Source organism: Crinia signifera, chromosome 2 (genome assembly GCF_055691185.1).
Source record: "Crinia signifera chromosome 2, ASM5569118v1, whole genome shotgun sequence".
In the NCBI taxonomy this organism is placed as follows: domain Eukaryota; kingdom Metazoa; phylum Chordata; class Amphibia; order Anura; family Myobatrachidae; genus Crinia; species Crinia signifera.
The window spans coordinates 400,826,166-400,850,177 of NC_139218.1; the positions used below are offsets into that span (position 1 = coordinate 400,826,166).

General features: G+C 52.3%; 1 protein-coding gene across 2 annotated transcripts; it reads right to left on the minus strand.

Annotated features, from left to right (window-relative positions):
- Nucleotides 1-2,696: 2,696 nt before the first annotated feature.
- LOC146059272 (uncharacterized) lies at nt 2,697-17,843 on the minus strand. Of its 2 annotated transcripts, none has more exons than XM_083171378.1 (9): nt 17,682-17,843; nt 17,012-17,081; nt 15,472-15,704; nt 10,382-10,445; nt 10,083-10,210; nt 9,874-9,992; nt 8,984-9,116; nt 8,814-8,910; nt 2,697-3,061 (listed from the first exon to the last, which is right to left on the minus strand). In XM_083171378.1, the coding sequence occupies exons 2-9, from the start codon at nt 17,079-17,081 to the stop codon at nt 3,015-3,017; spliced, it is 891 nt and encodes a 296-aa protein (XP_083027504.1). In that variant the 5' UTR covers nt 17,682-17,843; the 3' UTR covers nt 2,697-3,014. The 2 variants fall into 2 exon arrangements, with proteins under 2 accessions (XP_083027504.1, XP_083027503.1); XM_083171377.1 differs by having other exon boundaries at nt 17,012-17,085.
- Between the last annotated feature and the right edge of the window lie 6,169 nt (nt 17,844-24,012).

Here is a 24,012-nt window from a genome sequence, read left to right on the forward strand (position 1 = left end):
CAGCAGTTTGGTCCCGCTCAAAGGGCCGGTCCCCCAAAAAGTACAAATGACAGAAAACTTGTACAAGGTGTACTTTAAAGCAGTATGAAACAGGACATGCATATAACAATAATGCGATAACAAAAATGGTGGGCCATCAAACACAGAGCTATGCTGCAGAAATTTAATTCCACATCCAGTACTAATTATATTGAGGTGCAGGGTTCAGTGGTAGACAGGGACAGAAGGTACAGAGCTGCCTTAGGGATGCTAGAGGAGGTGACACCATTTTGGGAAAGACATTTTAATGTGGGCTAGCAAGATAGACACGCAGTGACTAGAGGAGAGCATGGCCTGGTGTGTAAATGTCGCCCTCAGTGACAGAGATCCCCACGTACAGCGACCAGCCCGAGCTATACATTACTAACCTATTTCAGTCAGCCGCCTCGCACACACGGTTACCGCTACTTCCAGCAGTCCAGCACGGATCGCCAGCTGCGTGACGTCCCAGTCCCAGCAACCAACCCCGCAGCTCCGGCGAGCGAGTGCACGCGGGGTGGGTGAGAGGAGGTGGCCTAGGCAGGAGCTGGGACACACTGCCCCTGCGTGCTATCTCCTCGCGCGGGCCTTGTGTTTGACACCCGTGTTCTAACCAATTGAAGACAAACATCACTCTAAAACAGCCTGGTGGGGAATATACCCCCGTATACATCAAGCACTACTACACCCAGTCACCTCTACCTTTAAATCACATTTTTTTTCGTGTGTGCGTCAGTGTGTGTGTCAGTGTGTGTGTCAGTGTGTGTGTCAATGTAACCTTTTAACCCCTTATTTCGCTACTGTGTGGGTGTCTCCGTATCCATCTCATGTTCAATAAAGATAAAAGGAGTATAATCAATACAAAAATCCTCAATATCAATAAGGAGTGCATCCACGATAAACTCTTTTCTGTTACCTGTTTATACTGGACAGGGAGCCAGGTTGGATCTATGTTCAACCCTGCTCATTACCCGGGTTGAAATGCCAGGTCTCCCGACCCTGTATCCGGACTGAGCATAGACCGATTAATGATAGACACTAATGGTTGACAGTCACAAGGTCGACACACAATAGGTCAACATGGAAAAGACATGCCTTTTTTTTTTTTTACAGCATTTTCAGCCGACATGAGCCGACAGGTGGTATTTTATACCCTACCATCCACTAGGGCGTGGTGGGAGAATAAAATAGTGTAGCGAGCCATGCAAGGGGACGCGGTGCACTTAGACCATGTCCATGTCGACCTATGTCAACAGAGACACCCTAAAAACATTAAAAACTCATGTCGACGTAGACCCTGTCGACCATATGACTGTCTATCATGAGTCCGTCTATGTTACCATCACCCAGGCATGTCCAACCTGCGGCCCTCCAGCTGTTGTGAAATTACAAGTCCCATCATGTCTTGTCACAGTTTTGCTTTTAGGGAACTCCCTCCTCAAGGCAAGCTAACCCTCCAGCCTTTGGGGTGATCTGCTGCATGATTGATTAATTAAATTAATTAGTGCCTCGGTAACGTCAAATTAGCCATCTATGCTCAAGACACTAATGCTCCAGGATGCTTGGCCACAGGTGACTTTTGTCCTGTGATCAGATCTAAATTAGGCCTAATTTTTTCTAAAAATTGGCAAAACCATGCTGCACTGCAGGGGGGCAGATGTAACATGTGCAGGGAGAGGAAAGGTGCATCATAGCCCAATGCAACCGTACCTAACCTGGCTAGCCTTTCCTCATAGCCCAATGTAACCACCCCTAACCTGGCTAGCCTTTCCTCATAGCCCAATGTAACCACACCTAACCTGGCTAGCCTTTCCTCATAGCCCAGTGTAACCATACCTAACCTGGCTAGCCTTTCCTCATAGCCCAATGTAACCACCCCTACCCTGGCTAGCCTTTCCTCATAGCCCAATGTAACCGTACCTAACCTGGCCATCCTTTCCTCATACCCCAATGTAACCATACCTAACCTGGCTAGCCTTTCCTCATAGCCCAATGTAACCACACCTAACCTGGCTAGCCTTTCCTCATAGCCCAGTGTAACCATACCTAACCTGGCTAGCCTTTCCTCATAGCCCAATGTAACCACCCCTACCCTGGCTAGCCTTTCCTCATAGCCCAATGTAACCGTACCTAACCTGGCCATCCTTTCCTCATACCCCAATGTAACCATACCTAACCTGGCTAGCCTTTCCTCATAGCCCAATGTAACCACACCTAACCTGGCTAGCCTTTCCTCATAGCCCAATGTAACCGTACCTAACCTGGCCATCCTTTCCTCATACCCCAATGTAACCATACCTAACCTGGCTAGCCTTTCCTCATATCCCAATGTAACCATCCCTAACCTGGCTAGCCTTTCCTCATAGCCCAATGTAACCACACCTAACCTGGCTAGCCTTTCCTCATAGCCCAATGTAACCATCCCTAACCTGGCTAGTCTTTCCTCATAGCCCAATGTAACCACCCCTAACCTGGCTAGCCTTTCCTCATAGCCCAATGTAACCATCCCTAACCTGGCTAGCCTTTCCTCATAGCCCAATGTAACCATCCCTAACCTGGCTAGCCATTCCATACTAAGCTATCTTTGTTGTAGAATAACCAGGGGAAGCATTACTCCTGTTACTGTATCAGTATATGAGCACAAGTTCACACAATGAGATCACAGAATACAAACCAGATTAGGTCAGAAATCAGCATCATTATTTAGGAATCCGCGCACCCCTCGTTATATATGGCAGAGGGCTAGGCCGGGACACATGTAATAGAAACTACAGTCATAGAATGTTCAGGGGCTTATTCTTGCTGGTCATTTACTAGAGGTCACCCAATGGCGGACAGTGTAGCCTAGGAAAGTGCGTTATTGTACGGATGAGGCTCCGGACTTCTCGCCTTTGGGAATTTGTCTCAGGAACAGAGAAGCCTCCAATCGTTGTCACATCCGGTAATCACAGCGTGTGCGGCGGTCAGTCGCTGGCAGGTGTTATGTGTGACCGGCGTCAGAGCGGTCCATGAAGGTTCTCCACAAACTTGGTGTAGTACTTCTCTGTAACACACAAACACTGTGATGCCATAGGTGCCCCAGTACCCATCCTTCCCTATACCACACAACTACCCCCCCCTAACGCTAGGTGCCCCAGTACCCATCCTTCCCTATACCACACAACTACCCCCCCCCTAACGCTAGGTGCCCCAGTACCCATCCTTCCCTATACCACACAACTACCCCACTAATGCTAGGTGCCCCAGTAACCATCCTTATACCACACAACTACCCCCCTAACGCTAGGTGCCCCAGTACCCATCCTTCCCTATACCACACAACTACCCCCCTAAGGCTAGGTGCCCCAGTACCCATCCTTCCCTATACCACACAACTACCCCACTAATGCTAGGTGCCCCAGTAACCATCCTTATACCACACAACTACCCCCCTAACGCTAGGTGCCCCAGTACCCATCCTTCCCTATACCACACAACTACCCCACTAATGCTAGGTGCCCCAGTAACCATCCTTATACCACACAACTACCCCCCTAACGCTAGGTGCCCCAGTACCCTTCCTTCCCCATACCACACAACTACCCCCCTAACGCTAGGTGCCCCAGTACCCATCCTTCCCTATACCACACAACTACCCCCCTAATGCTAGGTGCCCCAGTACCCTTCCTTCCCCATACCACACAACTACCCCCCTAACGCTAGGTGCCCCAGTACCCATCCTTCCCTATACCACACAACTACCCCCCTAATGCTAGGTGCCCCAGTACCCATCCTTCCCTATACCACACAACTACCCCCCTAATGCTAGGTGCCCCAGTACCCATCCTTCCCTATACCCCACAACTACTCCCCTAATGCTAGGTGCCCCAGTACCCATCCTTCCCTATACCACACAACTACTCCCCTAACGCTAGGTGCCCCAGTACCCATCCTTCCCTATACCACACAACTACCCCACTACCCATCCTTCCCCATACCACACAACTACCCCCCTAACGCTAGGTGCCCCAGTACCCATCCTTCCCCATACCACACAACTACCCCCCTAACGCTAGGTGCCCCAGTACCCATCCTTCCCCATACCACACAACTACCCCCCTAACGCTAGGTGCCCCAGTACCCATCCTTCCCTATACCACACAACTACCCCACTAATGCTAGGTGCCCCAGTAACCATCCTTATACCACACAACTACCCCCCTAACGCTAGGTGCCCCAGTACCCATCCTTCCCTATACCACACAACTACCCCACTAATGCTAGGTGCCCCAGTAACCATCCTTATACCACACAACTACCCCCCTAACGCTAGGTGCCCCAGTACCCATCCTTCCCCATACCACACAACTACCCCCCTAACGCTAGGTGCCCCAGTACCCATCCTTCCCTATACCACACAACTACCCCCCTAATGCTAGGTGCCCCAGTACCCATCCTTCCCTATACCACACAACTACCCCCCTAATGCTAGGTGCCCCAGTACCCATCCTTCCCTATACCACACAACTACCCCCCTAATGCTAGGTGCCCCAGTACCCATCCTTCCCTATACCACACAACTACCCCCCTAACGCTAGGTGCCCCAGTACCCATCCTTCCCTATACCACACAACTACCCCCCTAACGCTAGGTGCCCCAGTACCCATCCTTCCCTATACCACACAACTACCCCACTAACGCTAGGTGCCTCAGTACCCATCCTTCCCTATACCACACAACTACCCCACTAACGCTAGGTGCCCCAGTACCCATCCTTCCCTATGCCGGTACTTGTGAGTTATCCGGGCGCCCGATTTTTTGATTGTATGCCTTAAGTTAAGGCATACAATCAGATGCGATGCGATATCGCATCGCATCGCATGCGACCATCGGATGCGATGACCCGATTTTTCCATAGGAATCAATGTTAAAATGATTCCTATGGAAAAAGGGGTCCTTTTCATACCCCTACTATCCAAGTGGGCATGGAGTTGGATATAAACCTGTGGCGAGTGTAGCGAGCCACCGAGCCCGAAGCGTGGCGAGCGAAGCGAGCCCCGCGAGGGGACGGTATTCCGTGTCCCCTCGCGGGGCTCGCTACGCTCGCCACGCTTCGGGCTCGGTGGCTCGCTACGCTCGCCACAGGTTTATATCCAACTCCATGCCCACTTGGATAGTAGGGGTATGAAAAGGACCCCTTTTTCCCACTGAATTCCATGTTAAAATGGACTCAGTCCATTTTAACATTGATTCCTATGGAAAAATCGGGTCATCGCATCGCATCGCATCCGATGGTCGCATGCGATGCGATGCGATGTCCCGATCCGACCCGATTTTGAAATCGGGCGCCCGGATAACTCACAAGTACCCCTATGCCTCATACCTCCCCCTCCTAACACACAGCCACCTCACGTCTCCTATCACTGTGCTCCCCCAACCATTACATCTATGTACCCCCTAACGCTAGGTGCCCCAGTAACCATCCTTCCCTATACCTCATACCTCCCCCTCCTAACACACAGCCACCTCATGTCTCCTATCTCTGTGCTCCCCCAACCATTACATCTATGTACCCCCTAACGCTAGGTGCCTCAGTACCCATCCTTCCCTATACCACACAACTACCCTACTAACGCTAGGTGCCCCAGTACCCATCCTTCCCTATACCACACAACTACCCCCCTAACGCTAGGTGCCCCAGTACCCATCCTTCCCTATACCTCATACCTCCCCCTCCTAACACACAGCCACCTCATGTCTCCTATCACTGTGCTCCCCCAACCATTACATCTATGTACCCCCTAACGCTAGGTGCCCCAGTACCCATCCTTCCCTATACCTCATACCTCCCCCCTCCTAACACACAGCCACCTCATGACTCCTATCACTGTGCTCCCCCAACCATTACATCTATGTACCCCCTAACGCTAGGTGCCCCAGTACCCATCCTTCCCTATACCTCATACCTCACCCTCCTAACACACAGCCACCTCATGTCTCCTATCACTGTGCTCCCCCAACCATCACATCTATGTACCCCCTAATGCTAGGTGCCCCAGTACCCATCCTTCCCTATACCTCATACCTCCCCCCTCCTAACACACAGCCACCTCATGTCTCCTATCACTGTGCTCCCCCAACCATTACATCTATGTACCCCCCTAACGCCAGGTGCCCCAGTACCCATCCTTCCCTATACCTCATACCTCCCCCTCCTAACACACAGCCACCTCATGTCTCCTATCACTGTGCTCCCCCAACCATTACATCTATGTACCCCCTAACGCTAGGTGCCCCAGTACCCATCCTTCCCTATACCTCCCCCCTCCTAACACACAGCCACCTCATGTCTCCTATCACTGTACTCCCCCAACCATTACATCTATGTACCCCCTAACACTAGGTGCCCCAGTACCCATCCTTCCCTATACCTCATACCTCCCCCCTCCTAACACACAGCCACCTCATGTCTCCTATCGCTGTACTCCCCCAACCATTACATCTATGTACCCCCTAACGCTAGGTGCCCCAGTACCCATCCTTCCCTATACCTCATACCTCCCCCTCCTAACACACAGCCACCTCATGTCTCCTATCTCTGTGCTCCCCCAACCATTACATCTATGTACCCCCTAACGCTAGGTGCCTCAGTACCCATCCTTCCCTATAACATTGATTCCTATGGAAAAATCGGGTCATCGCATCGCATCGCATCCGATGGTCGCATGCGATGCGATGCGATGTCCCGATCCGACCCGATTTTGAAATCGGGCGCCCGGATAACTCACAAGTACCCCTATGCCTCATACCTCCCCCTCCTAACACACAGCCACCTCACGTCTCCTATCACTGTGCTCCCCCAACCATTACATCTATGTACCCCCTAACGCTAGGTGCCCCAGTAACCATCCTTCCCTATACCTCATACCTCCCCCTCCTAACACACAGCCACCTCATGTCTCCTATCTCTGTGCTCCCCCAACCATTACATCTATGTACCCCCTAACGCTAGGTGCCTCAGTACCCATCCTTCCCTATACCACACAACTACCCCACTAACGCTAGGTGCCCCAGTACCCATCCTTCCCTATACCACACAACTACCCCCCTAACGCTAGGTGCCCCAGTACCCATCCTTCCCTATACCTCATACCTCCCCCTCCTAACACACAGCCACCTCATGTCTCCTATCACTGTGCTCCCCCAACCATTACATCTATGTACCCCCTAACGCTAGGTGCCCCAGTACCCATCCTTCCCTATACCTCATACCTCCCCCCTCCTAACACACAGCCACCTCATGTCTCCTATCGCTGTGCTCCCCAACCATTACATCTATGTACCCCCTAACGCTAGGTGCCCCAGTACCCATCCTTCCCTATACCTCATACCTCCCCTCCTAACACACAGCCACCTCATGTCTCCTATCGCTGTACTCCCCCAACCATTACATCTATGTACCCCCTAACGCTAGGTGCCCCAGTACCCATCCTTCCCTATACCTCATACCTCCCCTCCTAACACACAGCCACCTCATGTCTCCTATCACTGTGCTCCCCCAACCATTACATCTATGTACCCCCTAACGCTAGGTGCCCCAGTACCCATCCTTCCCTATACCTCATACCTCCCCCCTCCTAACACACAGCCACCTCATGACTCCTATCACTGTACTCCCCCAACCATTACATCTATGTACCCCCTAACGCTAGGTGCCCCAGTACCCATCCTTCCCTATACCTCATACCTCCCCCTCCTAACACACAGCCACCTCATGTCTCCTATCACTGTGCTCCCCCAACCATTACATCTATGTACCCCCTAACGCTAGGTGCCCCAGTACCCATCCTTCCCTATACCTCATACCTCCCCCCTCCTAACACACAGCCACCTCATGACTCCTATCACTGTGCTCCCCCAACCATTACATCTATGTACCCCCTAACGCTAGGTGCCCCAGTAACCATCCTTCCCTATACCTCATACCTCCCCCTCCTAACACACAGCCACCTCATGTCTCCTATCACTGTACTCCCCCAACCATTACATCTATGTACCCCCTAACGCTAGGTGCCCCAGTACCCATCCTTCCCTATACCTCATACCTCCCCCTCCTAACACACAGCCACCTCATGTCTCCTATCTCTGTGCTCCCCCAACCATTACATCTATGTACCCCCTAACGCTAGGTGCCCCAGTACCCATCCTTCCCTATACCTCATACCTCCCCCTCCTAACACACAGTCACCTCATGTCTCCTATCACTGTGCTCCCCAACCATTACATCTATGTACCCCCTAACGCTAGGTGCCCCAGTACCCCTCCTTCCCTATACCTCATACCTCCCCCTCCTAACACACAGCCACCTCATGTCTCCTATCACTGTGCTCCCCAACCATTACATCTATGTACCCCCTAACGCTAGGTGCCCCAGTACCCATCCTTCCCTATACCTCATACCTCCCCCTCCTAACACACAGCCACCTCATGTCTCCTATCACTGTGCTCCCCAACCATTACATCTATGTACCCCCCTAACGCTAGGTGCCCCAGTACCCATCCTTCCCTATACCTCATACCTCCTAACACACAGCCACCTCATGTCTCCTATCACTGTGCTCGAACGCTAGGTACCCCAGTACCCATCCTTCCCTATACCTCATACCTCCCCCTCCTAACACACAGCCACCTCATGTCTCCTATCACTGTGCTCCCCCAACCCCCTAACGCTAGGTGCCCCAGTACCCATCCTTCCCTATACCACACACGTCTCCATGCAGTCACCCTGCCATATACATAGACCACACTGAACGCACCTGTATCCGGATGAATGTGACCCCTCCGCAGCAGGAAGTCCAGCACCACCAGAGCGCAGTTGGGTTTGAACTCTTCTGTAGCGATGGCCGCTCTCACCTGCAGATGGGGGAAATCGTCAGACTTCAGGTGAGGGGTCTGCCCGTCACTGCTGGATGGGGCAATTACCTACCTTGTCCAGGGGCCACAGATAAAACTCCTGCACCTCTCCGTCTCCTATAACTGGCTGGAAGGACTCCGGGACCTCCAGGTCATACACAAACTGGCACTCTGGGTACAGCCCATCGTCCTGCTTGTAGGCGTAACTACAATGGTGGGATAACAGGGATATGTAACATGGCGCCATAGCAACCAGTAACCACAGGTGACTGCATATGTGATACAGGGGGAATCCCCACCAGCGCCTGTACATATGTGATACAGGGGGAATCCCCACCAGCGCCTGTACATATGTGATGCAGGGGGAGTCCCCACCAGCACCTGTACATGTGTGATACAGGGGGAATCCCCACCAGCACCTGTACATATGTGATACAGGGGGGAATCCCCACCAGCGCCTGTACATATGTGATACAGGAGGAATCCCCACCAGCACCTGTACATGTGTAATACAGGGGGAATCCCCACCAGCACCTGTACATGTGTGATACAGGGGGAATCCCCACCAGCACCTGTACATGTGTGATACAGGGGGAATCCCCACCAGCACCTGTACATGTGTGATACAGGGGGAATCCCCACCAGCGCCTGTATATATGTGATACAGGAGGAATCCCCACCAGCGCCTGTACATGTGTGATACAGGGGGAATCCCCACCAGCACCTGTACATATGTGATACAGGAGGAATCCCCACCAGCGCCTGTACATATGTGATACAGGGCGAATCCCCACCAGCGCCTGTACATGTGTGATGCAGGGGGAATCTCCACCTGCGCCTGTACATCTCTTACTTTGTCATGTGCCCGTGTAATAGGTATGCAGAAACAGGGTCCCAATTGCCACACGCGTTACCTGCACAGACATCCTGTGTGCTAGATATAAACACATAAATGGGCGTTACCTGACGGTCCCAGCTGGTTTGGCGGTGGCTGCAAGGGATTCTGGGATACAAGCCTCTTCCATACACTCCTTGAGGAGGGTCTCCCACACTCCGGACCCTGCAGAGATTCCTCCTGCGGCCTGTTATACACGGCACAGAGGATAACGTTCTCTTACTGAGTCTACGGCCTTATACAGATATATATATATATCCCACCCTGCCCCACTCACCAGGTGGTCCAGCATTCCAGGGTACGTGGGTTTCGTCAGTGACCGCCTGGCCACCCACATAAACGTTTCCGCTCCCCTACGCAGGAAGCCATTCACGTGCACCCCATAACGGGACACCCCGAGGAGAGCTGGAAACGGGGAGAATATTCAGAGATGCAGCTATAGCGATAGATACAGGGAGAGTCTCTGGCAGAGGGACAAAGAAACATGCAGCATACAGGAACTGGTGACAAAGAATAGATTGCAAGCTCTTGGGGATAAGAAGCCTTTATCACACCTGAGCAATAATGGGTACTCACGTGTTGCAGCTCGCTCCATGCTGAGGAGAGGGGGGTCCGAGAAGAGAGCCTTCACATCATAGAGCTACAGAAGAGACAGAGTCAGGGTAAATTCACCGTATCACCGGGAGCCGGCCGGGATCTCACATGGACAGACGCAGATGACTGGGACTTGTGACCAGCTCTATGTACTGCCGACGCTAATCAGTGATCTGTCACTAATTCTGCGTCACATGTCCCCTGAGCGCGAGACAGGAGACTCTTTATCTTGCAGAGAGGATTCCCGCACCAGATCACATGGGTATCTTTTAGACTCCGATATTTGAAATATGTGGGATTTGTACCATTTGTATGTGGAGGTGCTACCCTTTACTTTGAATATAGTCCACAACCACACAATAAAAGAAAGTATTGTTGGGTGCACTGGACGTCCTTTGTAATGAATATAAAATATAACTTTTAATTGGTTTAAGATAAAGATAGGTGAAATAGTAAAACATTTTCGACATTTTCAAAAGGAAAGAATATGTGTATTAAAAGAAAACGGACCACTGTCTCTTTAAATCCTTTGTTTGCAGGGATAGTGTGTCCCTGTGTGTTATTGTATGTTTCTGTGGGTGACCGTAGGCTTAAATCAACTTTCTTTTTCTGTATAAATAATAAAAAATAATATTGAACGTACAGTATATAGAGAGAAAGATTATAGTTTCACTTTGTGGTCACTCTGTACCAATACACTTGTAACCCTTCACCAGGAAACTTAAATGTTTCTCTGTGTGATTATATAGTCAGCCTTGGGAGATTTTAATCTTTCAATTTGATACACACCATACAATTCACATATTTTCAATAGTAGCTGATATTATGTCAGTTCAACATAAATCTTATTCTCACTCTGAATGCGGTGCTCATTTCATTTCTTAAGTGTGTTTTATTTCTCTGCGCTATACAAGTCCCCCCAGGGATCGGCGGCTTCTAACTGCTGCGCCGTCCTCTAGTTTTCCAATCTGCAGCTGTTGGCTTTGCAGCATTCGGCCCCCCCACACTAATGTAATAGTGCCGTCATTTTAGGCTTCTATTAACCGAACCTATTTAAAGGTTACGGTCTTGGGGCTGCCTGGGACCCTGTATTATATTGCAGGAGCGGACAGTGTCACGGAAGGTCCGTGAGCCGGCCGGTCAGTTTAACGCTGACTCCGATCTCCCGTTGTCCGTTCTGCGCTAATGCAGAGGGGCCCTGCGTCAGAATATTTTCTAGGCTGATATTATCACACAATATTATGGTCCTTATCACATATTACAAAACACAATTTAACATTGAGACAGGGGCCCTTCTAGCCAACGATCGTTTCACCAAGAAGCTTTATCAAGGCATCAAAATCAGGAGACTCCTCTACAGTCACCCAGAGCCCCTCTCTCACCACCACAGGGGGCAGTTACTTCCTCTACAGTCACCCAGAGCCCCTCTCTCATCACCTCAGGGGGCGGTTACTTCCTCTACAGTCACCCAGAGCCCCTCTCTCACCACGTCAGGGGGCGGTTACTTCCTCTACAGTCACCCAGAGCCCCTCTCTCACCACGTCAGGGGGCGGTTAAATCCTCTACAGTCACCCAGAGCCCCTCTCTCACCACGTCAGGGGGCGGTTACTTCCTCTACAGTCACCCAGAGCCCGGCTCTCACCAGTTCAGGGGGCGGTTACTTCCTCTACAGTCACCCAGAGCCCCGCTCTCATCACCTCAGGGGGCAGTTACTTCCTCTACAGTCACCCAGAGCCCGGCTCTCACCAGTTCAGGGGGCGGTTACTTCCTCTACAGTCACCCAGAGCCCCTCTCTCACCAGCTCAGGGGGCGGTTACTTCCTCTACAGTCACCCAGAGCCTCTCTCACCACCTCAGGGGGCGGATACTTCCTCTACAGTCACCCAGAGCCCCCCTCTCACCACCTCAGGGAGCGGTTACTTCCTCTACAGTCACCCAGAGCCCCTCTCTCACCACCTCAGGGGGCGGTTACTTCCTCTACAGTCACCCAGAGCCCCTCTCTCACCACCTTAGGGGGCGGTTACTTCCTCTACAGTCACCCAGAGCCCCTCTCTCACCAGCTCAGGGGGCGGTTACTTCCTCTACAGGCACCCAGAGCCCCTCTCTCACCACATCAGGGGGCGGTTACTTCCTCTACAGTCACCCAGAGCCCGGCTCTCACCAGTTCAGGGGGCGGATACTTCCTCTACAGTCACCCAGAGCCCGGCTCTCACCACCTCAGGGGGCAGTTACTTCCTCTAGTCACCCAGAGCCCCTCTTTCACCACCTCAGGGGGCGGTTACTTCCTCTACAGTCACCCGGAGCCCCTCTCTCACCACCTAAGGGGGCGGTTACTTCCTCTACAGTCACCCAGAGCCCCTCTCTCATCACCTCAGGGGGCGGTTACTTCCTCCCTACAGTCACCCAGAGCCCCTCTCTCATCACCTCAGGGGGCGGTTACTTCCTCTACAGTCACCCAGAGCCCCTCTCTCACCACCTCAGGGGGCGGTTACTTCCTCTACAGTCACCCAGAGCCCCTCTCTCACCACGTCAGGGGGCGGTTACTTCCTCTACAGTCACCCAGAGCCCCTCTCTCACCACGTCAGGGGGCGGTTACTTCCTCTACAGTCACCCAGAGCCCCTCTCTCACCACGTCAGGGGGCGGTTACTTCCTCTACAGTCACCCAGAGCCCCTCTCTCACCAGCTCAGGGGGCGGTTACTTCCTCTACAGTCACCCAGAGCCCGGCTCTCACCAGTTCAGGGGGCGGTTACTTCCTCTACAGTCACCCAGAGCCCCTCTCTCACCACGTCAGGGGGCGGTTACTTCCTCTACAGTCACCCAGAGCCCCTCTCTCACCACGTCAGGGGGCGGTTACTTCCTCTACAGTCACCCAGAGCCCCTCTCTCACCAGCTCAGGGGGCGGTTACTTCCTCTACAGGCACCCAGAGCCCCTCTCTCACCACCTTAGGGGGCGGATACTTCCTCTACAGTCACCTAGAGCCCATCTCTCACCACCTCAGGGGGCGGTTACTTCCTCTACAGTCACCCAGAGCCCCTCTCTCATCACCTTAGGGGGCGGTTACTTCCTCTACAGTCACCCAGAGCCCCTCTCTCACCAGCTCAGGGGGCGGTTACTTCCTCTACAGGCACCCAGAGCCCCTCTCTCACCACATCAGGGGGCGGTTACTTCCTCTACAGTCACCCAGAGCCCGGCTCTCACCAGTTCAGGGGGCGGTTACTTCCTCTACAGGCACCCAGAGCCCCTCTCTCACCACATCAGGGGGCGGTTACTTCCTCTACAGTCACCCAGAGCCCGGCTCTCACCAGTTCAGGGGGCGGTTACTTCCTCTACAGGCACCCAGAGCCCCTCTCTCACCACATCAGGGGGCGGTTACTTCCTCTACAGTCACCCAGAGCCCCTCTCTCACCAGCTCAGGGGGCGGATACTTCCTCTACAGTCACCTAGAGCCCATCTCTCACCACCTCAGGGGGCGGTTACTTCCTCTACAGTCACCCAGAGCCCCTCTCTCACCAGCTCAGCGGGCAGTTACTTCCTCTACAGTCACCCAGAGCCCCTCTCTCATCACCTTAGGGGGCGGTTACTTCCTCTACAGTCACCCAGAGCCCCTCTCTCACCAGCTCAGGGGGCGGTTACTTCCTCTACAGGCACCCAGAGCCCCTCTCTCACCACATCAGGGGGCGGTTACTTCCTCTACAGTCACCCAGAGCCCGGCTCTCACCAGTTCAGGGGGCGGATACTTCCTCTACAGTCACCCAGAGCCCGGCTCTCACCACCTCAGGGGGCGGTTACTTCCTCTACAGTCACCCAGAGCCCCTCTCTCACCACCTCAGGGGGCAGTTACTTCCTCTACAGTCACCCAGAACCCCTCTCTCACCACCTCAGGGGGCGGTTACTTCCTCTACAGGCACCCAGAGCCCCTCTCTCATCACCTCAGGGGGCAGTTACTTCCTCTACAGTTACCCAGAGCCCCTCTCTCACCAGCTCAGGGGGCGGTTACTTCCTCTACAGTCACCCAGAGCCCCTCTCTCACCACCTCAGGGGGCGGTTACTTCCTCTACAGTCACCCAGAGCCCCTCTCTCACCACCTCAGGGGGCGGTTACTTCCTCTACAGTCACCCAGAGCCCCTCTCTCACCACCTAAGGGGGCAGTTACTTCCTCTACAGTTACCCAGAGCCCCTCTCTCACCAGCTCAGGGGGCGGTTACTTCCTCTACAGTCACCCAGAGCCCCTCTCTCACCACCTCAGGGGGCAGTTACTTCCTCTACAGTTACCCAGAGCCCCTCTCTCACCAGCTCAGGGGGCGGTTACTTCCTCTACAGTCACCCAGAGCCCCTCTCTCACCAGCTCAGGGGGCGGTTACTTCCTCTACAGTCACCCAGAGCCCCTCTCTCACCACCTCAGGGGGCAGTTACTTCCTCTACAGTCACCCAGAGCCCCTCTCTCATCACCTCAGGGGGCGGTTACTTCCTCTACAGTCACCCAGAGCCCCTCTCTCACCACCTCAGGGGGCGGATACTTCCTCTACAGGCACCCGGAGCCCCTCTCTCACCAGCTCAGGGGGCGGTTACTTCCTCTACAGTCACCCAGAGCCCCTCTCTCACCACCTCAGCGGGCGGTTACTTCCTCTACAGTCACCCGGAGCCCCTCTCTCACCACCTAAGGGGGCAGTTACTTCCTCTACAGTCACCCAGAGCCCCTCTCTCACCAGCTCAGGGGGCGGTTACTTCCTCTACAGTCACCCAGAGCCCCTCTCTCACCACCTCAGGGGGCGGTTACTTCCTCTACAGTCACCCAGAGCTCCTCTCTCACCACCTCAGGGGGCGGTTACTTTCTTTCTACAGTCACCCTAAATATGCCCATATCACACAGACAACTTGTGGCATTGCACAGTTCCCAGCATGCACTGCCAGACGTCACATGTAGTTGGAGTGCAGGGCAGAACGTGGGCTCTGGTGCCAGACATACGCAGATTGCTATGAGGGACACACACACACACACACACACACACACACAAACACACACACACACACACACACTGATACACATTGCACAGACTGCTGCGCCCTCACCTCATCCCTCCATTCCCGGAGACAGGGGAAGACCTCCCGAGCTCTCAGTGACTCCATCACCCCTTGTACAGCTCGTGTCCTGTCCTGGGGGCACTGCAGACGGTCATTAAGCTCCAGCTGGGCGGAGGGGTCTCTACGTAGGGTGAACACATCAGAGTTCTGGGAGAGAAGCTGTGCCACCGGCTGCAGCACCCAACCAACCCGCTGCCCCTGTACGCAGAATGGCAGACAGCCTGCAGGACATATATATATCACATATACTGTATATAGTATACCCTTTGTACCGGTTGTGTATATGGTGACACTGCACAGTACTGCATCAGGGACATCACATATACTGTATATACCCTATGTACCGGGTGTGTATAGGGTGACACTGTACTGCATCAGGGACATCACATATACTGTATATACCCTATGTACCGGTTGTGTATAGGGTGCCCGTGCACTGTACTGCATCAGGGACATCACATATACTGTATATACCCTATGTACCGGGTGTGTATAGGGTGACCGTACACAGTACTGCATCAGGGACACCACATATACTGTATATACCCTATGTACCAGGTGTGTATAGGGTGACTGTGCACTGTACTGCATCAGGGACATCACATATACTGTATATACCCTATGTACTGGGCGTGTATAGGGTGACCGTGCACAGTGCTGCATCAGGGAAATCACATATACTGTATATATCCCATGTACTGGGAGTGTATAGGGTGACTGTGCACAGTGCTGCATCAGGGACATCACATATACTGTATATACCCTATGTACTGGGAGTGTATAGGGTGACCGTGCACAGTGCTGCATCAGGGACATCACATATACTGTATATACCCTATGTACTGGGCATGTATAGGGTGACTGTGCACTGTACTGCATCAGGGACATCACATATACTGTATATACACTATGTACTGGGTGTGTATAGGATGACTGTGCACAGTACTGCATCAGGGACATCACATATACTGTATATACCCTATGTACTGGGCGAGTATAGGGTGACTGTGCACAGTGCTGCATCTGGGACATCACATATACTGTATATACCCTTTGTACCGGGTGTGTATAGAGTGACCGCGCACAGTACTGCATCAGGGACATCACATATACTGTGTGTGTATAGGGTACATATACTGTATATAACCTATGTAATGGGTGTGTATAGAGTGACCGCGCACAGTACTGCATCAGGGACTTCACATATACTGTGTGTGTATAGGGTACATATACTGTATATAACCTATGTAATGGGTGTGTATAGAGTGACCGTGCACAGTACTGCATCAGGGACATCACATATATTGTATATACCCTATGTACTGGGCATGTATAGGGTGACCGTGCACAGTACTGCATTGGGGACATCACATATACTGTATATACCCTATGTACCTGGTGTGTATATAGGGTGACCATGCACTGTACCAAGGACATCACATATACTGTATATACCCTATGTACCGGGTGTGTATAGGGTGAACGTGCATAGTACTGTATCAGGGACATCACATTCACAACCTCTCACCTTCTCGATGTAGGTTGTTGAGATCTAGCACCAGCTTAAGGACCCGCTCAGACCAAGCAACTGCCGCCATCTAGCTGCAAAAATACACAGGTTAAAATATGGTTTACTTCTATTGTAGAACCCCCAGCAAACAACACAGTGCACTCCTCCTGCAGAAGCCCATGCAGATACCACAGCGCACTCTTCCTGCAGAAGCCCCAGCAGATAACACACAGTGCACTCCTCCTGCAGAAGCCCCAGCTGAGAACACACAGTGCACTCCTCCTGCAGAACCCCGAGCAGAGAACACACAGTGCACTCCTCCTGCAGAACCCCGAGCAGAGAACATATAGTGCAATCCTCCTGCAGAAGCCTCTGCAAATAACACACAATGCACTCCTCCTGCAGGATTCCCAGCAGAGAATATAAAGTGCACTCCTCCTGCAGATAACACACGGTGCACTCCTTCCGCAGGACCCCCAAAAGACAACACACAGTGCATTCCTCCTGCAGGATTCCCAGCAGAGAATATAAAGTGCACTCCTTCCGCAGGACCCCCAACAGACAACATACAGTGCACCACTCCTGCAGAAGCCCCAGCAGATAACACACAGTGCACTCCACCTGCAGGACCCCAGCAGAGAACACACAGTGCACTCCTCCTGCAGAAGCTGTTAGCCAGCACACTGACCCAAGTTCCTCAGAGCCGCCTGTGTTGCAGCAGTGAAGTTGGCAGCAGATGTAACAGAGGAAGAGGGGCTGGGATAAGAGTTGGGGAGGGACTCTGTCACCAGCATGTCCCATACAGAGAGACCTGTGGGCAGGGCGGCGGCCATGTTTCTGGAGACCAAACTGACACTGTCTATACTAGTGACAGCCTGTGTGCTTTGCTTGTTATTAGAATTGCTACACCCAGCACACACGTGGTTGCTGTGACAGAATTATTATACAATGGCATACCTCCCAACTGACAACATGACCCTCCCCTGGACTTCCCTATTAATGTATGATTGCCAGCACCTGTGTTGAACAGGTTAATTGCTGAGAAAGGAGTTTCAACCCAGGTGATAGTAATCATATATTAAGAGGAAAGTCCAGGAACAGAGCAATGTGTCCCTCCTAGGGAGGTATGTAATGGACATTATTTTGTTTACTCACTGTGGATGTTAAATTGTTGCTGTTTCTACACTGATTACTATGGTTCCTGGACGTCCCTGATAATGTATGATTGCCAGCACCTGTGGGGAGCTAGGTAACTGATAAGAAAGGTGTCACCACAGGTGCTGGCAATCCTACATTACCAGGGAAGCCTAGGAGCAGAGCATTGTGTCCTCCTGGAGAGGGGCATGCTGGGAGTTATGGATAATGTAGGATTGCCAGCACCTGTGGGGAGCTAGGTAACTGATAAGGAAGGTGTCACCACAGGTGCTGGCAATCCTACATTACCAGGGAAGCTCAGGAACAGAGCATTGTGTCCTCCTAGAGAGGGGCATGCTGGGAGGTATGGATAATGTATGATTACCAGCACCTGTGGGGAGCTAGGTAACTGATAAGAAAGGTGTCACCACAGGTGCTGGCAATCCTACATTACCAGAGAAGCCCAGGAGCAGAGCATTGTGTCCGCCTGGAGAGGGGCATGCTGGGAGTTATGGATAATGTAGGATTGCCAGCACCTGTGGGGAGCTAGGTAACTGATAAGGAAGGTGTCACCACAGGTGCTGGCAATCCTACATTACCAGGGAAGCTCAGGAACAGAGCATTGTGTCCTCCTAGAGAGGGGCATGCTGGGAGGTATGGATAATGTATGATTACCAGCACCTGTGGGGAGCTAGGTAACTGATAAGAAAGGTGTCACCACAGGTGCTGGCAATCCTACATTACCAGAGAAGCCCAGGAGCAGAGCATTGTGTCCTCCTGGAGAGGGGCATGCTGGGAGTTATGGATAATGTAGGATTGCCAGCACCTGTGGGGAGCTAGGTAACTGATAAGGAAGGTGTCACCACAGGTGCTGGCAATCCTACATTACCAGGGAAGCCCAGGAGCAGAGCATTGTGTCCTCCTGGAGAGGGGCATGCTGGGAGTTATGGATAATGTAGGATTGCCAGCACCTGTGGGGAGCTAGGTAACTGATAAGAAAGGTGTCACCACAGGTGCTGGCAATCCTACATTACCAGAGAAGCCCAGGAGCAGAGCATTGTGTCCTCCTGGAGAGGGGCCTGCTGGGAGTTATGGATAATGTAGGATTGCCAGCACCTGTGGGGAGCTAGGTAACTGATAAGGAAGGTGTCACCACAGGTGCTGGCAATCCTACATTACCAGGGAAGCTCAGGAACAGAGCATTGTGTCCTCCTAGAGAGGGGCATGCTGGGAGGTATGGATAATGTATGATTACCAGCACCTGTGGGGAGCTAGGTAACTGATAAGAAAGGTGTCACCACAGGTGCTGGCAATCCTACATTACCAGAGAAGCCCAGGAGCAGAGCATTGTGTCCTCCTGGAGAGGGGCATGCTGGGAGTTATGGATAATGTAGGATTGCCAGCACCTGTGGGGAGCTAGGTAACTGATAAGGAAGGTGTCACCACAGGTGCTGGCAATCCTACATTACCAGGGAAGCTCAGGAACAGAGCATTGTGTCCTCCTAGTAGGGTTACCACCTAGGACCTTTAATTCCGGACACATGTTAATTACACAGGTTCTGTGGCAGTTTAAAATCAGGTGAAGTGGAGTCTTGAAGTCAGCCAGCCACAGAACCTGTGTAATTAATATGTGTCCGGAATTAAAGGGACTAGGTGGTAACCCTACCTCCTAGAGAGGGGCATGCTGGGAGGTATGGATAATGTATGATTACCAGCACCTGTGGGGAGCTAGGTAACTGATAAGAAAGGTGTCACCACAGGTGCTGGCAATCATACATTACCAGGGAAGCCCAGGAGCAGAGCATTGTGTCCTCCTGGAGAGGGGCATGCTGGGAGTTATGGATAATGTAGGATTGCCAGCACCTGTGGGGAGCTAGGTAACTGATAAGGAAGGTGTCACCACAGGTGCTGGCAATCCTACATTACCAGGGAAGCTCAGGAACAGAGCATTGTGTCCTCCTAGAGAGGGGCATGCTGGGAGGTATGGATAATGTAGGATTGCCAGCACCTGTGGGGAGCTAGGTAATTGATAATGAAGGTGTCACCACAGGTGCTGGCAATCCTACATTACCAGGGAAGCTCAGGAACAGAGCATTGTGTCCTCCTAGAGAGGGGCATGCTGGGAGGTATGGATAATGTATGATTACCAGCACCTGTGTGGAGCTAGGTAACTGATAAGAAAGGTGTCACCACAGGTGCTGGCAATCCTACATTACCAGGGAAGCCCAGGAGCAGAGCATTGTGTCCTCCTGGAGAGGGGCATGCTGGGAGTTATGGATAATGTATGATTGCCAGCACCTGTGGGGAGCTAGGTAACTGATAAGGAAGGTGTCACCACAGGTGCTGGCAATCCTACATTACCAGGGAAGCCCAGGAGCAGAGCATTGTGTCCTCCTGGAGAGGGGCATGCTGGGAGTTATGGATAATGTAGGATTGCCAGCACCTGAGGGGAGCTAGGTAACTGATAAGGAAGGTGTCACCACAGGTGCTGGCAATCCTACATTACCAGGGAAGCCCAGGAGCAGAGCATTGTGTCCTCCTGGAGAGGGGCATGCTGGGAGTTATGGATAATGTAGGATTGCCAGCACCTGTGGGGAGCTAGGTAACTGATAAGGAAGGTGTCACCACAGGTGCTGGCAATCATACATTACCAGGGAATCCCAGGAACAGAGCATTGTGTCCTCCTGGAGAGGGGCATGCTGGGAGGTATGGATAATGTATGATTGCCAGCACCTGTGGGGAGCTGGGTAACTGATAAGAAAGGTGTCACCACAGGTGCTGGCAATCCTACATTACCAGGGAAGCTCAGGAACAGAGCATTGTGTCCTCCTAGAGAGGGGCATGCTGGGAGGTATGGATAATGTATGATTACCAGCACCTGTGGGGAGCTAGGTAACTGATAAGAAAGGTGTCACCACAGGTGCTGGCAATCCTACATTACCAGGGAAGCCCAGGAGCAGAGCATTCTGTCCTCCTGGAGAGGGGCATGCTGGGAGTTATGGATAATGTAGGATTGCCAGCACCTGTGGGGAGCTAGGTAACTGATAAGGAAGGTGTCACCACAGGTGCTGGCAATCCTACATTACCAGGGAAGCTCAGGAACAGAGCATTGTGTCCTCCTAGAGAGGGGCATGCTGGGAGGTATGGATAATGTATGATTACCAGCACCTGTGGGGAGCTAGGTAACTGATAAGAAAGGTGTCACCACAGGTGCTGGCAATCATACATTACCAGGGAAGCCCAGGAACAGAGCATTGTGTCCTCCTGGAGAGGGGCATGCTGGGAGGTATGGATAATGTATGATTACCAGCACCTGTGGGGAGCTAGGTAACTGATAAGAAAGGTGTCACCACAGGTGCTGGCAATCATACATTACCAGGGAAGCCCAGGAACAGAGCATTGTGTCCTCCTGGAGAGGGGCATGCTGGGAGGTATGGATAATGTAGGATTGCCAGCACCTGTGGGGAGCTAGGTAACTGATAAGAAAGGTGTCACCACAGGTGCTGGCAATCATACATTACCAGGGAAGCCCAGGAACAGAGCATTGTGTCCTCCTGGAGAGGGGCATGCTGGGAGGTATGGATAATGTATGATTGCCAGCACCTGTGAGGAGCTAGGTAACTGATAAGAAAGGTGTCACCACAGGTGCTGGCAATCATACATTACCAGGGAAGCCCAGGAACAGAGCATTGTACCCTCCTGGAGAGGGGCATGCTGGGAGGTATGGATAATGTATGATTGCCAGCACCTGTGGGGAGCTAGGTAACTGATAAGAAAGGTGTCACCACAGGTGCTGGCAATCATACATTACCAGGGAAGTCCAGGAGCAGAGCATTGTGTCCTCCTGGAGAGGGGCCTGCTGGGATGTATGGATAATGTATGATTGCCAGCATCTGTGGGGAGCTAGGTAACTGATAAGAAAAGTGTCACCACAGGTGCTGGCAATCATACATTACCAGGGAAGCCCATGAACAGAGCATTGTGTCCTCCTGGAGAGGGGCATGCTGGGAGGTATGGATAATGTATGATTGCCAGCACCTGAGGGGAGCTAGGTAACTGATAAGAAAGATGTCACCACAGGTGCTGGCAATCATACATTACCAGGGAAGCCCAGGAACAGAGCATTGTGTCCTCCTGGAGAGGGGCATGCTGGAAGGTATGGATAATGTATGATTGCCAGCACCTGTGGGGAGCTAGGTAACTGATAAGAAAGGTGTCACCACAGGTGCAGGCAATCATACATTACCAGGGAAGCCCAGGAGCAGCGCTTTGTGTCCTCCTGGAGAGGGGCATGCTGGGAGGTATGGATAATGTATGATTGCCAGCACCTGTAGGGAGCTAGGTAACTGATAAGAAAGGTGTCACCACAGGTGCTGGCAATCCTACATTGCCAGGGAAGCCCAGGAACAGAGCATTGTGTCCTTCTGGAGAGGGGCATGCTGGGAGGTATGGATAATGTATGATTGCCAGCATCTGTGGGAGCTAGGTAACTGATAAGAAAGGTGTCACCACAGGTGCTGGCAATCATACATTACCAGGGAAGGCCAGGAACAGAGCATTGTGTCCTCCTGGAGAGGGGCATGCTGGGAGGTATGGATAATGTAGGATTGCCAGCACCTGTGAGGAGCTAGGTAACTGATAAGGAAGGTGTCACCACAAGTGCTGGCAATCCTACATTACCAGGGAAGCCCAGGAGCAGAGCATTGTGTCCTCCTGGAGAGGGGCATGCTGGGAGGTATGGATAATGTAGGATTGCCAGCACCTGTGGGGAGCTAGGTAACTGATAAGGAAGGTGTCACCACAGGTGCTGGCAATCCTACATTACCAAGGAAGCCCAGGAGCAGAGCATTGTGTCCTCCTGGAGAGGGGCATGCTGGGAGGTATGGATAATGTATGATTGCCAGCACCTGTGGGGAGCTGGGTAACTGATAAGAAAGGTGTCACCACAGGTGCTGGCAATCATACATTACCAGGGAAGCCCAGGAGCAGAGCATTGTGTCCTCCTGGAGAGGGGCATGCTGGGAGGTATGGATAATGTATGATTGCCAGCACCTGTGGGGAGCTAGGTAACTGATAAGAAAGGTGTCACCACAGGTGCTGGCAATCATACATTACCAGGGAAGCCCAGGAGCAGAGCATTGTGCCCTCCTGGAGAGGGGCATGCTGGGAGGTATGGATAATGTATGATTGCCAGCACCTGTGGGGAGCTAGGTAACTGATAAGAAAGGTGTCACCACAGGTGCTGGCAATCATACATTACCAGGGAAGCCCAGGAGCAGAGCATTGTGTCCTCCTGGAGAGGGGCATGCTGGGAGGTATGGATAATGTATGATTGCCAGCATCTGTGGGGAGCTAGGTAACTCATAAGAAAGGTGTCACCACAGGTGCTGGCAATCATACATTACCAGGGAAGCCCAGGAACAGAGCATTGTGTCCTCCTGGAGAGGGGCATGCTGGGAGGTATGGATAATGTAGGATTGCCAGCACCTGTGGGGAGCTAGGTAACTGATAAGAAAGGTGTCACCACAGGTGCTGGCAATCATACATTACCAGGGAAGCCCAGGAGCAGCGCATTGTGTCCTCCTGGAGAGGGGCATGCTGGGAGGTATGGATAATGTATGATTGCCATCACCTGTGGGGAGCTAGGTAACTGATAAGAAAGGTGTCAGCACAGGTGCTGGCAATCATACATTAGCAGGGAAGCCCAGGAACAGAGCATTGTGTCCTCCTGGAGAGGGGCATGCTGGGAGGTATGGATAATGTATGATTACCAGCACCTGTGGGGAGCTAGGTAACTGATAAGAAAGGTGTCACCACAGGTGCTGGCAATCATACATTACCAGGGAAGCCCAGCAACAGAGCATTGTGTCCTCCTGGAGAGGGGC